Source organism: Octopus bimaculoides, chromosome 26 (assembly GCF_001194135.2).
Source record: "Octopus bimaculoides isolate UCB-OBI-ISO-001 chromosome 26, ASM119413v2, whole genome shotgun sequence".
Classification (NCBI taxonomy): Eukaryota; Metazoa; Mollusca; class Cephalopoda; order Octopoda; family Octopodidae; genus Octopus; species Octopus bimaculoides.
In genome coordinates this window covers 6,102,929-6,116,635 of record NC_069006.1, presented here as the reverse complement: position 1 = coordinate 6,116,635, position 13,707 = coordinate 6,102,929, and the positions used below count along the sequence as shown (strand labels likewise).

The 13,707-nt window shown below is 38.4% G+C and overlaps 1 protein-coding gene across 1 annotated transcript in view; it reads left to right on the top strand.

Moving 5' to 3' along the window:
• LOC106883622 (calmodulin-binding transcription activator 1) overlaps positions 1–13,707 on the top strand; it is a 156,358-nt gene that overhangs the window by 117,283 nt on the left and 25,368 nt on the right. Inside the window, exons 5-8 of the mRNA XM_052977093.1 lie at positions 1,859–2,052; positions 3,174–4,338; positions 6,192–6,318; positions 10,718–10,855. Of these exons, the coding sequence (XP_052833053.1) occupies positions 1,859–2,052; positions 3,174–4,338; positions 6,192–6,318; positions 10,718–10,855 (1,624 nt within the window). The remainder of the gene's footprint in view (positions 1–1,858; positions 2,053–3,173; positions 4,339–6,191; positions 6,319–10,717; positions 10,856–13,707) is intronic.

Sequence of the window (13,707 nt, the reverse complement as noted above, 5' to 3'; positions counted from 1 at the left end):
TAATAATTAATTCGTTTTATTGGCCACAAGGGCTAATATCAATTAAAAACATCTAAAGACAAAGACAGGACGAAGGTTACAATGGGTTTTGTCCGAAAAGGTAGGAAAGTTCGTCTAAACAGAGGCAGAAAACGGAGAAAGATATAATGAATAAATAGATAAATAAATAAGTAGAACTCCCAAAGGGGGAGGCGCTTCGAAAAAGGAAAGGTTACACGTGGAAAAACCCATAAAACCGCGGGAGCCTGGTCAGAAAAAATAAGAAAGGGGTATAGAGCCCTTTCTCCTTTTACATTACCTTAATAATAATAATAATAATAATAATAATAATAATAATAATAATAATTCAGAAGCTTAAAGCTTAAAAGTGTTCACTGTGCACTGACTAAAGAAGATAGTCTAATATTGGGGCATAAAAGCCCTCAATGGAGAAAAGTGGGCTTTCCGTACTCATGGGACTCAGACCCACACCTCTCTGTTTCCATAAGAAGTGTGCTACCATTATACCAACATACCCACTCAAACCATTGCAGAAAATCCCTCGTTTCTAGAAATTCATCATGTTTCGTGTCTCGTTGAGGTCATTCATATTTCTGCACTCAAAACAATACTAATAATAAACTAGGATCAAATGAATCAACTATGAGCTTTTGCCCTGTAAACATAGAGAATAGGGAGTCTTGAAACATACATGGTGTTGATAGGTGATGTGGTTTAATGGTATAAAACGATTGTTGTTATCTTCTCATAACAAGTCTTTTCCTATAGCTGTGTATTTGGTGGAATCAGTGTACCAGCCCTTCTTGTTCAACCAGGAGTTTTACGTTGCTTTGCGCCAAGTTTGTCGTCTTATCATCTCAAAAACTCATTTCTCTCCTGTTTTTTTTTGGTAAATTCTTTGAACTGTGATAGCAATTTCTGATTTAGGCCCATGGCCTGCAGTTTTAAGTGTGGTTAGTGGGGATGTTGTTTGTTCTAGATGATGATTAGTGGTGGCATAAATGATGGTTAAGGTGGTGGGTGTGGTGATGATGATGATGACGATGATGATGTTATTCAATGGTGTAAAGCAACAGCAGTGTTGCTATCTTCTTATTGCTGGTCTGTTCTTGATGATGATGATGATGACAGTGGTGGTGGTGTGGCAATGATGGTATGACGTTGGCATGGCAGTTATGATTATGATGGTTATCATCATCATTACCATAGTGATGACGACTATAATGATGATGATGATGATGATGATGATGACGGTGATGACTGTGTCAGATTCTAATTGATCAAAATGTCACAAGGAACCCATTGGAAAATGGAACAACATCTGAGATAAGACATGAAGGAACATAAAAGACTGAGTAAGAAGAAAAGATAAGCATGACTGAGGTGGTGGTGGTGGTGGTGGTGGTGGGAGGATGGATTTGGGGTGGGGGGTGCATGGTTGAAGGAGGAGGAGAAGCAAAGAAACAGAGGGAGGAGGAGAAAAAAACAAAAAACAAAAGAAGAGGTTGGAAAGAGGAAATGTTAAAATGTTTGACGAGAAGAAAACATAGAAAAATATAAAAAGATTGTATCTTGTTTTTCTTAATTGCAAATATCCTTTATCTCTTAGATTTTCATTGTCTGATCTCCTTTGATGCTTCCATTGAAGTCAACTGCTTTTGTTTTTTGTTTTTTTTATTGTTGTTGTTGCTACTGCTATGGATTCATTATTGTTGAGAGTTTCATGTAAAGATATTCATCAATCATCAGAATTTGAATTCAATAAAATATCTGGAGTTTCGTTTTGTTTTGTTTTTTGTTGTTTTTTTTTAACTGATTGGGTTTCCTTTGTTCTTTTTTTGTTTTGTTTCCCCCCCAGATCCAAGACACAGTTGAAGCTATTGTTCAACACTTAATCGAATACCAAGAGAAACGTGTTAAATCTCGCAACCACAAATGTGACATCTCCTGTGATAAAAACTGCCTGCATTCCAAATGCTGTAAGATTTCGCCCAAAGGAGTTGAACCGACGACAGGAAGTGTCAATAGTAACAGCAGCAACGACCATGGCAGGTAAAGGTGCTACTTTTTTTAGGGGGTTTAAAGAGGGTTTAAAGAGGGTTCTGTGTCCTTTGACACTGTTGATATTGATGTCGTTTCTATCCAATCGGAACGTTGCCGTGTGCAAGAAATATGTTTGTGAGGCAGGGAAGGAGCGATTCTAGAATGGTTGACATCCCAAAAGGAAATATGGTTAATGTGGCTCCTTGATGTTTGCATATTTATTGAAGCCCTTTGCCTCCTATGGAGCCAGTGCTGGATTAACCATTGAGCAAAATAAGCACATGCTTAGGGCATCAAGGGAAAGGAAAGTGGGAGCATCACAGAAATGGTAAATGGTTTATGGCACAAAAGAAATACACTTTAAACTTGTTAAATAAAATTCAGGATGTCTTATTTCTACTAAGCATAGAAGCAGATGTGTTATATAAAACTAATTTCAAAGATTTTATCAAAGGCTTTACAATCAAAAAAAGAGTTGGAGAAAGCATTTCAAATATAAATAGAGGAGAAGTATACAAAACTAAACATTATTTTCCATCTTTCTCTTAGTTTTGTTTCATTTTGAGAAATAAAAATTCATTTTATGGTTTATTATGGTTCATATTTTGAATTACATATATATGGGGACACCAAAACCTTTTAAGTGCATTGGGGCCTCTATAGGTCTTAATCTGGCCCTGTATAGAGCATAGGCCATTGTTCACTTTTCTCCTCTATTCTCAGTTCTGGGCTGTCCTTAAAGTGTAGCCTAGCTATCTCCTCTCGTGACCCAAAGGAAGATCTTCTTCCATATCTTGTTGGTTTTTGAATTGCCACTGATGCATCTGTAACTTTGCATTTTTCTAGTTAGGGTTGTTGACCCCTTATGCAAACCCACTTTTACCTCTGGCAAGTGGTCAACCAAATTAATCTGGCTTCTGTCCTTTGACCTGTCCAGCACGTGAGGCCCTACCATGAGCTTGCACTCCACTGGCATAGCTCTCAGGGTCATTGAGATACACGAGCTATTGCAAGGCAGCAAGGGTTTCACTTTGATGGAGTTGGGTCCTGGGTGGTAAAACATAATAAGGGCAATGTAAATAGATGAAGGATGAAAGTAAACAAGTTCCTTGTCCTTCTTCCTTTTTCAGGTTGGTCTCATTGCTGCAGAGAAATCGGGCCAACCGAGCGGCAGCGGCGGCAGCGGCGGCAGCAGCAGCGGCAGCAGCAGGAGTAGCGACAACAGCACCAGTGAGTGAAAGTATGCTCATTACTACAACACCGTCCACTAGTGTCACGGACTCTTCGACATCTACTTCTACGGATGTTGTGCCTCCCTCTACTCCGGTCATTTTTAACTTTGCAAACATCCAAGGCAGCAACAGCTTACTCATTGTAAGTGGCCAAACCACAAACCCCCTCTCTATCATTTCGAACTCCATGACAAACCAACAACCCATGTCCAGCACTGGACAGCCGGTCGGTTCGGCCATACAGCCCACCTTAGGAACATCGGCACACACTTTGGGAACAGAAATTAAAGTCGAGCCAGGAAGCACCAGTTCAACCAGTTCCGCGATTACGCACTCCACTTCTAATAGGGCGATGTTACCTGTTCCTATGGCAACAGAAATCTCAGAAACGGGTCATACTTCGAAAGATGTTCCAAAAGAAATCAACATTAAGACTGAACCCATGAACATATTCTCTCCTGCTTTCCATCTCTCTCATGACGATGTCCAAAAAACCCTTCAGGCAACAGTTTCTTCGGCATCAGATTTCGCTTCCACTTCTATGGACTCCAAAGATGTCTCCACTGACCTGACTAACTGTGATAACCTAACTCTCAATACTGCTTCTCTTCAGAACAATGATCTCAGTTTGGATAGCCTTGACATTCTGGATCTGCCCGATCTGGAGAAACTTTATTCCAATATGAACCCGTCTTCATCTGATCATTCTACATTTGATAGCATTAGCCGTGACTTCATCACTTGCGCCAGCTGTTTAGACTCTCAGCGAACAACGCAGCAACAAAATCCAGCACAACAGGAAGAGCAACAACAGCAACAACAACAACAACAATCTCAGCCACAGCAGCAGCAGCCACAAACTCATCCTCATCAACACCATCATACACAACAGGCTGGGCAGTCACAGACACATCACAATTCAGGGGGACAGCAAGGGCAACCATCGTCACAATCCCAGCATACCATTCTACCAGATTCAAGCATCTCGCAATCTACAGAATCGCACTCAAATTCTGAACAAGCACCAATTACAGATTTTTGCCCAGAGTGGTCCTATACAGAGGTAGGTGACTTTTTTTTTCCCCCTTTCAAAGCTTTACTTGAAATATTTGCTGTGGTTATTTTGACCCAAAGCAGCCCTAATCATAGCAGCCTATTATCTTCGGTGCCTTCCTGGCACTTGAAAAGACATTCGAGCGAGTTCATTGCCAGTACCGCTGGACTGGCTCCTGTGCAGGTGGCACGCAAAATACACCATTTTGAGCGTGGCCATTGCCAGTACCTTATGACTGACCTTCGTGCTGGTGGCACGTAAAAGTACCTACTACATTCTTGGAGTTGTTGGCGTTAGGAAGGGCATCCAGCTGTAGAAGCTCTGCCAAATCAGATTGGAGCCTGGTGTAGCCATCTGGTTCACCAGTCCTCAGTCAAATCATCCAACCCATGCCAGCATGGAAAGCGGACGTTAAACGATCATGATGATGATGATGTTCCTGCCATCACTATCCCAGCTTTACTACAAGCTCTGATATCATCATATACTATATATGCATTGAAAATACAAGCTTGTATATCTAATGCATCATTCCTATCATTTAGATGGTTGGATGTAATATGAAGATTTGGTGTCTCTTTCAAAACAGAGACTCTTTCAAACAGACATAATACATTTGTTGAACATTGACCTACAGTGGTCATGTCAGAGACGGAGTTTCTTTTTGTCAGTTGAATCCTTTCAAGAGGTGTATCATTGGTTTCACAATTCCATTTTAGTCTGTGGTGGTCATATATAAAGATGACTAAAAAAGAAATTATTGAATCTTTACCAAAACTGAAGCAGACAATGGTATATTTCTAGCATCAAATACATGTTTATGTTCATACTTAGGCATATACCAGTTCATAAACCCTGTGGATTAAATTTTAAATCCTCTCTAAAAATTAAAATATATTTTTTGTGCTACAGTAAAAGTAAGATATTGTTTTGTTATTGGCAGCCAATTGTTTGGGTAAAAATGTAAAAAAAGATTGGACGAGTGGATTTGATAGACGGAAACTGCAAAAAGCCCGTTGTATATATGTATATGTATATATATATATATATATGTGTGTCTGTGTTTGTCCCCCCCAACATCGCTTGACAACCGATGCTGGTGTGTTTACATCCCCGTTACTTAGCGATTCGGCAAAAGAGACCGATACAATAAGTACTAGGCTTACAAAGAATAAGTCATGGGGTTGATTTGCTCAATTAAAGGCAGTGCTCCAGCATGGCCGCAGTCAAATGGCTGAAACAAGTAAAAGAGTTTTTTCACAGAAGGAAAACGGTTCCTCAGTTTCTTGTCCTTTTCTTTCTTCATGAAGTAGTAGCAGCCATTCTGAAAGTCTGTCAATTAACTGTTACACAAGTGAAATAGTTTATAGGTGTGGCTGAGTGATTAAGAGGCTTACTTCCCAACCATGTGATCTTGAGTTCAGTCCCACTCCTTGGTACCTTTGGTAAGTACCTCCTATTATAGTCTCAAGCTGACCAAACCCTTGTGAGTGGACTTGGTAGGCAGAAACTGAAAGAAGCCTACCATGTGTGTGTGTGTGTGTCATTGTGTTTGTCCCCCATAACCACGTGACAACTGGTGTTGGTTTGTTCACATCCCTGTAACTTAGCAGTGCAGCTAAAAGATACCAATAGAATAAGTACCAGGCTTTAGAAAAATAAATGGATTTGTTCCACTAAAGCTCTTTGAAGTGGTGCCCCAGCATAGCCACAGTCCACAGATTGGAACAAGTGTAATATAAAAGAACCCTTAAGTAAATAAAAAAAACTTGGCTGTCGATAACAGGGAAGTACAGAGAGTAAAAATGACTGTGTGTAATCGTAATAGCATTGCTGAATAATTCTTGTTTTTCTCTTAACAGGGCAGTACCAAGGTTCTTGTGACAGGGCCTTGGTTTTCTACAAGTTGTTCCTATAGCTGTGTATTTGGTGGAATCAGTGTACCAGCCCTTCTTGTTCAACCAGGAGTTTTACGTTGCTTTGCGCCAGGTTTGTTGTCTTATCATCTCAAAAACTCATTTCTCTCCTGTTTTTTTTGGTAAATTCTTTGAACTGTGATAGCAATTTCTGATTTAGGCCCATGGCCTGCAGTTTTAAGTGTGGTGAGTGGGGATGTTGTTTGATACCACTGATCTCAGTGCTAGATTAGTACTTTATTTTACTGGCCCCTGGAGGGATGAAAGACAAAATTAACCTCAGCTAGATTTGAACTCAGTTGGTAAGGAGCCTGAAGAAAAGTCACAAAGCATTTTTTTTTCTGATGTTCTTACAATTCTGCCTGCTTGCTTCCATTGTTTTTCAGTGTTTCAATCACTTTGGTAACTTTCTGACAATGAAAAAATAATAAAAATGCCTCGTTGCCTCTTTTTGTCCTTCTTTGCTTGTAGGGACACTGCGTTTCATTTTGCAACCTTAATATACCACCAAAAATATTAAACAGTCGATGCTCTGTCGTCCTACTTTTTGTGTTAGCCGTGCAATTTAATCACTTTTAAGTTATTCTCTACAGATTTTCTACAGAATTTAGAGCAAGCATTGAAAGTTATGATGTTTCATATAGGTATACATTTATGTAAACAATGTGATCATCATCATCATCATCATCATTTAACGTCCGTTGTCCATTCTGGCATGGGTTGGATATTTTGACCAGGCTGGCATGCTGGAAAGCTACACCAGATTCCAGTGTGATTTGGCACAGTTTTCTATGGCTGAATGCCCTTGCTAACGCCAACCACTCTGAGAATGTAAGGGGTGCCATTTGCGTGACACTGGTATCTGCCATGACTGCGATTTTGCTTGGCTTGATGGGTCTTCTTTTCAAGTATGACATAATGCCAAAGGCCTTGGTCATTACCTCTGAAGATAGAAAAATAGGTGATGGGTGTATATGAATACTGCAAGAGTTATTGCTCCTTTTTCAGTGCCACATCCAACCCATTAACCATCCACGAACCAACATTGCTTAAACAGCCTCTAAGTTTAGTGGTGTAACACTGTTAAGTAGACTAATTTACATGTTAAACGCATACCTGGTACCTGGGAAATACATATTAAAATATGGGCCATCCATGTATCTACTCTACAGCAAGACATTTATAATTGTTCCATCTATAGTTCTAATCTCTCATCAACTGGCACAAAGCCACACCTCCTCAATACTTCTCCTTCCCCTCAGTTGTCTTGCAAGGTACATGGTGACTCTGTCAGTGCTGGTGCCACATTAGAAGCACCCAGTACACTCTGTAAAATGCTTGGTTTTAGGAAAGGCATCCAGGTGTAGAAACCATGCCAAAACAGTCTGTGGAACCTGGTGCTGTTAAACTGTCCAACCCTTGCCAGCATGGAAAACAAATGGTTATGACGATGATGATGATGACAATCATCATCATCATCATTGTCATCGTCGTCGTCATTTAATGCCTATTTTGCATACTGTATGATGAGTTGGATGGTTCAACAGAATCTGATGAGTCTGAGGATTGCATCATTTTCCAGTCATCTCTTGTGGCATGGTCTCTACAGCTCAAAGCCTTTCCTAATGCCAACCACTTTACACACTGTTCCAGGTGAAGCTGCCAAGGGGCTTGCAAGACTGTGAACCCCCCAAAGAAGGGCAGCATTATACAAGGAAATGGGGAGTAAAAGTATGAGAGAAGGGTCCAGAGCTGAACAGGTTTCTTAATGGAGAGGAGCAACATGACTGCTCGTATTTTTGAAGAAATAGTTGGGGGTGATTGAGTGGAGATGGAAAGAAATAATAATAGTGATGCTGAGGGCATCTGAAGTGGTCCCTAAAGGTATGAGGGGAGTTGAAGTGAGTGAGGACAGACAAACTGGGTGTGTGGGTGGGTGAAAGTTGCAAGAGTGGAAAATAGGTGGCAGCTGTAAAGAATCAGTTGGGTTTGAAGGATGGGTGTAAGGGGTGGCGGGATGACCAGTGATGGAGGAGGTAAGGGGGTGATAGAGGATGACTGACGGTGCAGGAAAAAGTGATGAGAGGGGAAGGATGAGAGAGAGAGAGAGAGGGTTAGAGGAGCACTGGTGAAAGAGAGAGAGAGAGGCTGATGTAGTGCATAAGGAGGCTTCAGAGCTTAAGGTGATGGTGGAGAAGGAGAGATAATATGAGTTAGTTACTACGAGGAGCAGAGGCCTTTACAGTATGGTAGAAAGGACAGAGAGAGGAGACATAGTATAGCTGTGAGTTAGAGACTGGACAGAGTGATGGTATGTGTGTGTGTGTGTGTGTGTGTGTGTTTGAATTCATGATAGACAGTTGAATGGTTTTTCACCAGATGACATGCAACAAAAAAGAAGAGAATGAAACTATTTTCACAACATGTCTGCTCGTGTCTGCTCAGTCAACTAATAAGCTTTATTAAAATTGTTTTGTTTTAATTATTTTAATTCATAATCACATTTGCTACTCCTTTGAAACTTGGCAGAATATAACCTCTCCCAATGGATACGGCATGGATTTTTTTCTTCTCCCTTTTTTTTATTCTGCTACTTTTCCTGTTTTTTTTTTTTTATGGCTGAGTTGATCGATTATATATTTTTCTAAATGATGGCAGGTATGAATTAGTGATAGTTTTTAATCAATAAATATCGACAGATTTCAATGAAAGGTGGTTTGGGATTGTTTATTAGGAATATTGAACATGTTTTGGTTGTGTCAAAAAGACATTGACATTAATTCTATGAAAGTCTCCAGGTAACACTAAAAGACAAGAGAGAGACTCTTGTTGGCACTTTTTTGTTTTACTCTTGCACCACCTTGGCACAAAACAACCAATAAATGAATAGAAAAATAAAATTTTTGAATATATTTTTTCTCTTGATTTTTTTGAATTAAGTTGGTCACTCCTGCATACTAATTAACAGCATACTAACTAATTAAATTCACATTAATAAATTAAACAGCATGTTTTTGATGATAGTAAAAAAAGCAGGCGTTTGGAAGTTTTTGCTGTTTAAAACATTTACAAAATTATGTTTTGTTTTATATTATTTTTATATTCAACCTACAAATATATGTTTTTTATATTACTTTATTTTTTAGCTAACAAAAATATTTCTTTCTTTTTATTTTATTTTATATTTAACCCTTTCACATTTAAATTCTGTCAAATGTAATGCTTATTTATTCACATTTTTTTAATTAATCCTGCATTATCTCATAGTTTCAAGATTTCAATGGCATGATTGTTTATTATTTTCAGAATGACATTGTAGAGTTGGTGTGAGAGGCCAGATCTGGTTAGTTTTAACATAAAACAGGTAGAATATCTGGGTCAGATATGGCTAGTTTACTGATCTGAGGAAATAACTTTCTGCAAACCGTTTCAACCAAGCACTGAAATCTTTTCTGAAATTGTAAACATTCTGATAACCTTAAGCACTAGATGGAGGCTGTGTAGTAAGAAGTTTGTTTCCTAGCCACATGGTTCTGAGTCCAGTCCCACTGCAGGACACCTTGGACAAGTGTCTTCTACTATAGCCTCAGGCCAACCAAAGCCTTGTGAGTGGATTTGGTAGACAGAAACACACACACACACACATATATATATATTTATGAGTGTGTGTCTTTGTGTCTGTGTTTGTCTCCCATCACTGCTTGACAACTGGTGTTAATGTGTTTACATCCTCATAACGAAGCAGTTCAGCAAAAGAGACTGATAGAATAAGTACTAGGCTTTACAAAAAAAATAACAAGTACTGGGCTCAAATCGTTCAATTAAAATTCTTCAAAGCAGTGATCCAGCATGACCACAGTCTAATGACTGAAACAAGTAAAATATAAAAGATATGATAGACTCTACTAAAGACACCTTAATTAACCATAATTAAGAACCACCTTAATTACCCAATCAGCTACCCTTGTTGATTAAACATCTTCTGGGTAAAACAATTTATAAAAAAAAATTAGTTTTTTCCCAAAATAAGTAAAACCCACATTTTTGCCCATCTTGTGGTTCCCTCCAAAACCCCTGAATCTGTTCACAATTAAACTAAGAAAAAGAGGAGATACAATATTCTATTAGTGTCCCATTACATCTCACATTGCACATTGTGACCATTATACACCCACAAGAGTGTATAACACGGTCCCATTTCAACCATGGGTTGAGTATACCTAAAGTGGTTAATTTCAATTACCCTAACTTTTTCTTACTTTTGATCACTGGTACTCCAGCAATAATCATTATGTATTTTTAATGCCAATTTGGACTACATTATCTAAAATATTGTTTTTATATTCAAGACGATAAGGTGTAATTTGAGGGAGATTTAGTGACTATTTCTAACAGGTAGAGCTATCAAATCAGAGCCCCGCAGTTGGTTCAGTGATATTATTTATATTATGTTTATATTTGTTTCTTTGTAGCACATGAACCCCCAGGTCTTGTAACTTTACATGTCCAAAGTGAACACTACATCATATCAACCACAGTACTTTTTGAATATAAAGCGAGAGAAAAGCAGCAGTCCTCCCAGAGCCAGCAGGACTGGTTCTCTGTTGACGGTGAGAACATGGATTTATTGTCATTGTTGTTGTTGTTCACATTTTAATTTAATATCACTACCACCACCACCACCATCATCGTCTTGTATTTTGTTTAATTTGTTCATCTGAGCTTGAAGTTTAACATGTTAACTGCCACAGCCTGTTACCGGAACTTACTAGTGATGCTATATATTTCTGGTCACACAGCATACTGTTTAATTACAAGCAAATGGAATTTGGTTTGCATTTCTACAATATTTCATAATTAAACTTTAATATTTAGCATTCATATTATTTAAATATCCTTGAAACCATGTCAAAGGTATAGAATAAAATATTTCCTCAGATTATGAAAACTTACCACCAGTGGCTATGTGATGTTTGCAATGAACCACTGTTGATACATGTGGCAGTTAACATGTTAATGCTCAAAAACCATTGTTTTTTTTTTTTTGTGTGTGTGTGTGTGTGTGTGTGTGTATGACCTTCAAGTGTTTTTGTTGTTGATGTTGTACAACTGTAGCCAACTCTTGTTGTGTAAATTTGATATCAAGTTAACTATCCAAACTATCATAACCACTGCCCCTCCTCCCGTAGTTAATGGAAGCAACATTCATCTGTGCTCCATGAAAGGTCAAAGAAGAGCTGACCCTTACTCTATAACAAGTTGAACCATTTTATAGAAACTCTCCCTTTCTCTCCTCCTTTCTTCGTTGTTATTGTTGTTGTTTAGTCCAAGGTCAAAGCTGTTTTAGCCATGACCACTTTTTCTTTAATTTCCTTCTCCAGGCAGGTGTGGCTGTGTGGTAAGAAGTTTGCTTCCCAGCCACATGGTTCAGGGTTCAGTCCTGCCATGTGGAACCTTGGGCAAATGTTGTCTACTATAGCTTCAGGCTGACCAAAATCTGGTGAGTGGATTTGGTAGATGGAAACCGAAAGAAGCCCATGATGTGTGTGTGTGTGTGTGTCAGTTTGTCCCACCACCACCACTACTTGACAAATGGCGTTGGTGTGTTTACGTCCCTGTAACTTAGCGGTTCAACAAAAGAGACTGATAGAATAAGTACCAAGCTTACAAAAAAAAGTTAGTCTTGGGGGTCGATTCATTCAACTAAAAATTCTTCAAGGCAGTGCCCCAGCATGGCCACAGTCGAATGACTAAAACAAATGAAAAGTAGAAAAATAAACTTGTTCTTTATTAAGATGTTAAAGTGCAATGAAGGTGCCTGGCTTTGTGGCTCAGCTGACAGACACACAAGTGTAAGGTTGTGAGTTCCATTCCCAGGCCAGGCAGTACATTGAATGGAGTATCTTCAGCAAGGCACTTCATTCCACTTTGCTTGATTCCATTGAGCCAAAAATGAGTCGCATCTGTTGCAGAGTAGCATCTCACAGATTTTGAACCCCAAATCTTGGTAAAGTCAATTACCCTTCATAGCTATACTGAGCTCAATGAATGAGGGTGAGGTATGTGTGATACTTGGCTGCTATTTCTTGCATCTCCAATGGCCACATAGATGTTTCCATGTGAGTTTTCCCTCTCTTTCTCTCTAACTGTTCATGTTTACTCCTCTTGAAGTAAGGCTCTAATATAAAAATATACATGTATGTGTGTGTGTGTGTGTGTGTGTGTGTGTGTGTGTGTGTACATACATGTGTGTCTATGTATATACGTACATACACATGTATGCTTGCATGTATTACCAAATGTAAGTTATGATGTTATCAGACAGAGAGGAAAGATGTAAGGAAAAGTTTTAAAAAAGAAACAAACAAAAAAGGGGAGGGGGTTGGTAGTGATGGAGAGGTTGCAGAATAAAAGAAGAAGAAGAAGAAGAAGAAAATTTAGAATAATAAATAAAAGCTTTTTTCCATTTGTTTGCTTTCATTTTCCTTCCATGTTTTAAGCCTCTGTCGATGTGGTATATTTGAATAATTGATTGTAATTTTCAAGAAGAAAAAAGACACACCACAAGTGATATTTTACTCAAACAGCCAGACATACAACTCAAAGAATTCTCTGAGACTTTTTAGTCTGGTTCAGTTTTGATTTTGTTTGTTGTTGTTTTTTTTATATTTCTTTCAATCTTTTTTTTGTTTTGTTTTTCTAAAGTATTATCTATTTTCTCTCCATATCACTGATTACAAAACACACACACACACACAGATTTTAATCAATTCTTTTGGCGTCAGTTGTAAACTTACCATTTCCACCCTATCACCACCCCTTTCATTTTGCCATGCAATCAGCTTAGCATATTCCAGTCAAAAGCTAAAAAAGGAAATAATAATAATAATAATAATAATAATAATAATTATTATTATTATTATTATTATTATTATTATTATTATTATTATTATTATTATTATAACAGTAATAACAACAGCAATAATAATAGTAATAATAAGTTATTCTATTGTAAGCACAAGGCCTGAAACCTTGGGGTGGGTGGGCTTGCTGATTACATCAACCCCAGTGCTCGACTGGTACTCATTTTATCCACCCTCAAAAAGATGAAAGCAATGTTGGCCTCAACAGAATTTGATCTCAGAACATACAGATGGATAAAATGTTGCTGCTTGGCATTTTGCATGCTAACGATTCTGCCAGCTCAGTGCCTTAATCATAATAAAAATAATAATAATAATAATAATAATAATAATAATAATCTTTTCTGCTCTAGGCACAAGGCCTGAAATTTTTGGGGAAGTGGGGCCAGTCGATTAGATCGATTCCAGTACTTGACTGGTACTTAATTTATCGACCCCCGAAAGGATGAAAGGCAAAGTCGACCTCAGCGGAATTTGAACTCAGAACGTAGCAGCAGACGAAATACCGCTAAGCATTTCGCCCAGCGTGCTAACGTTTC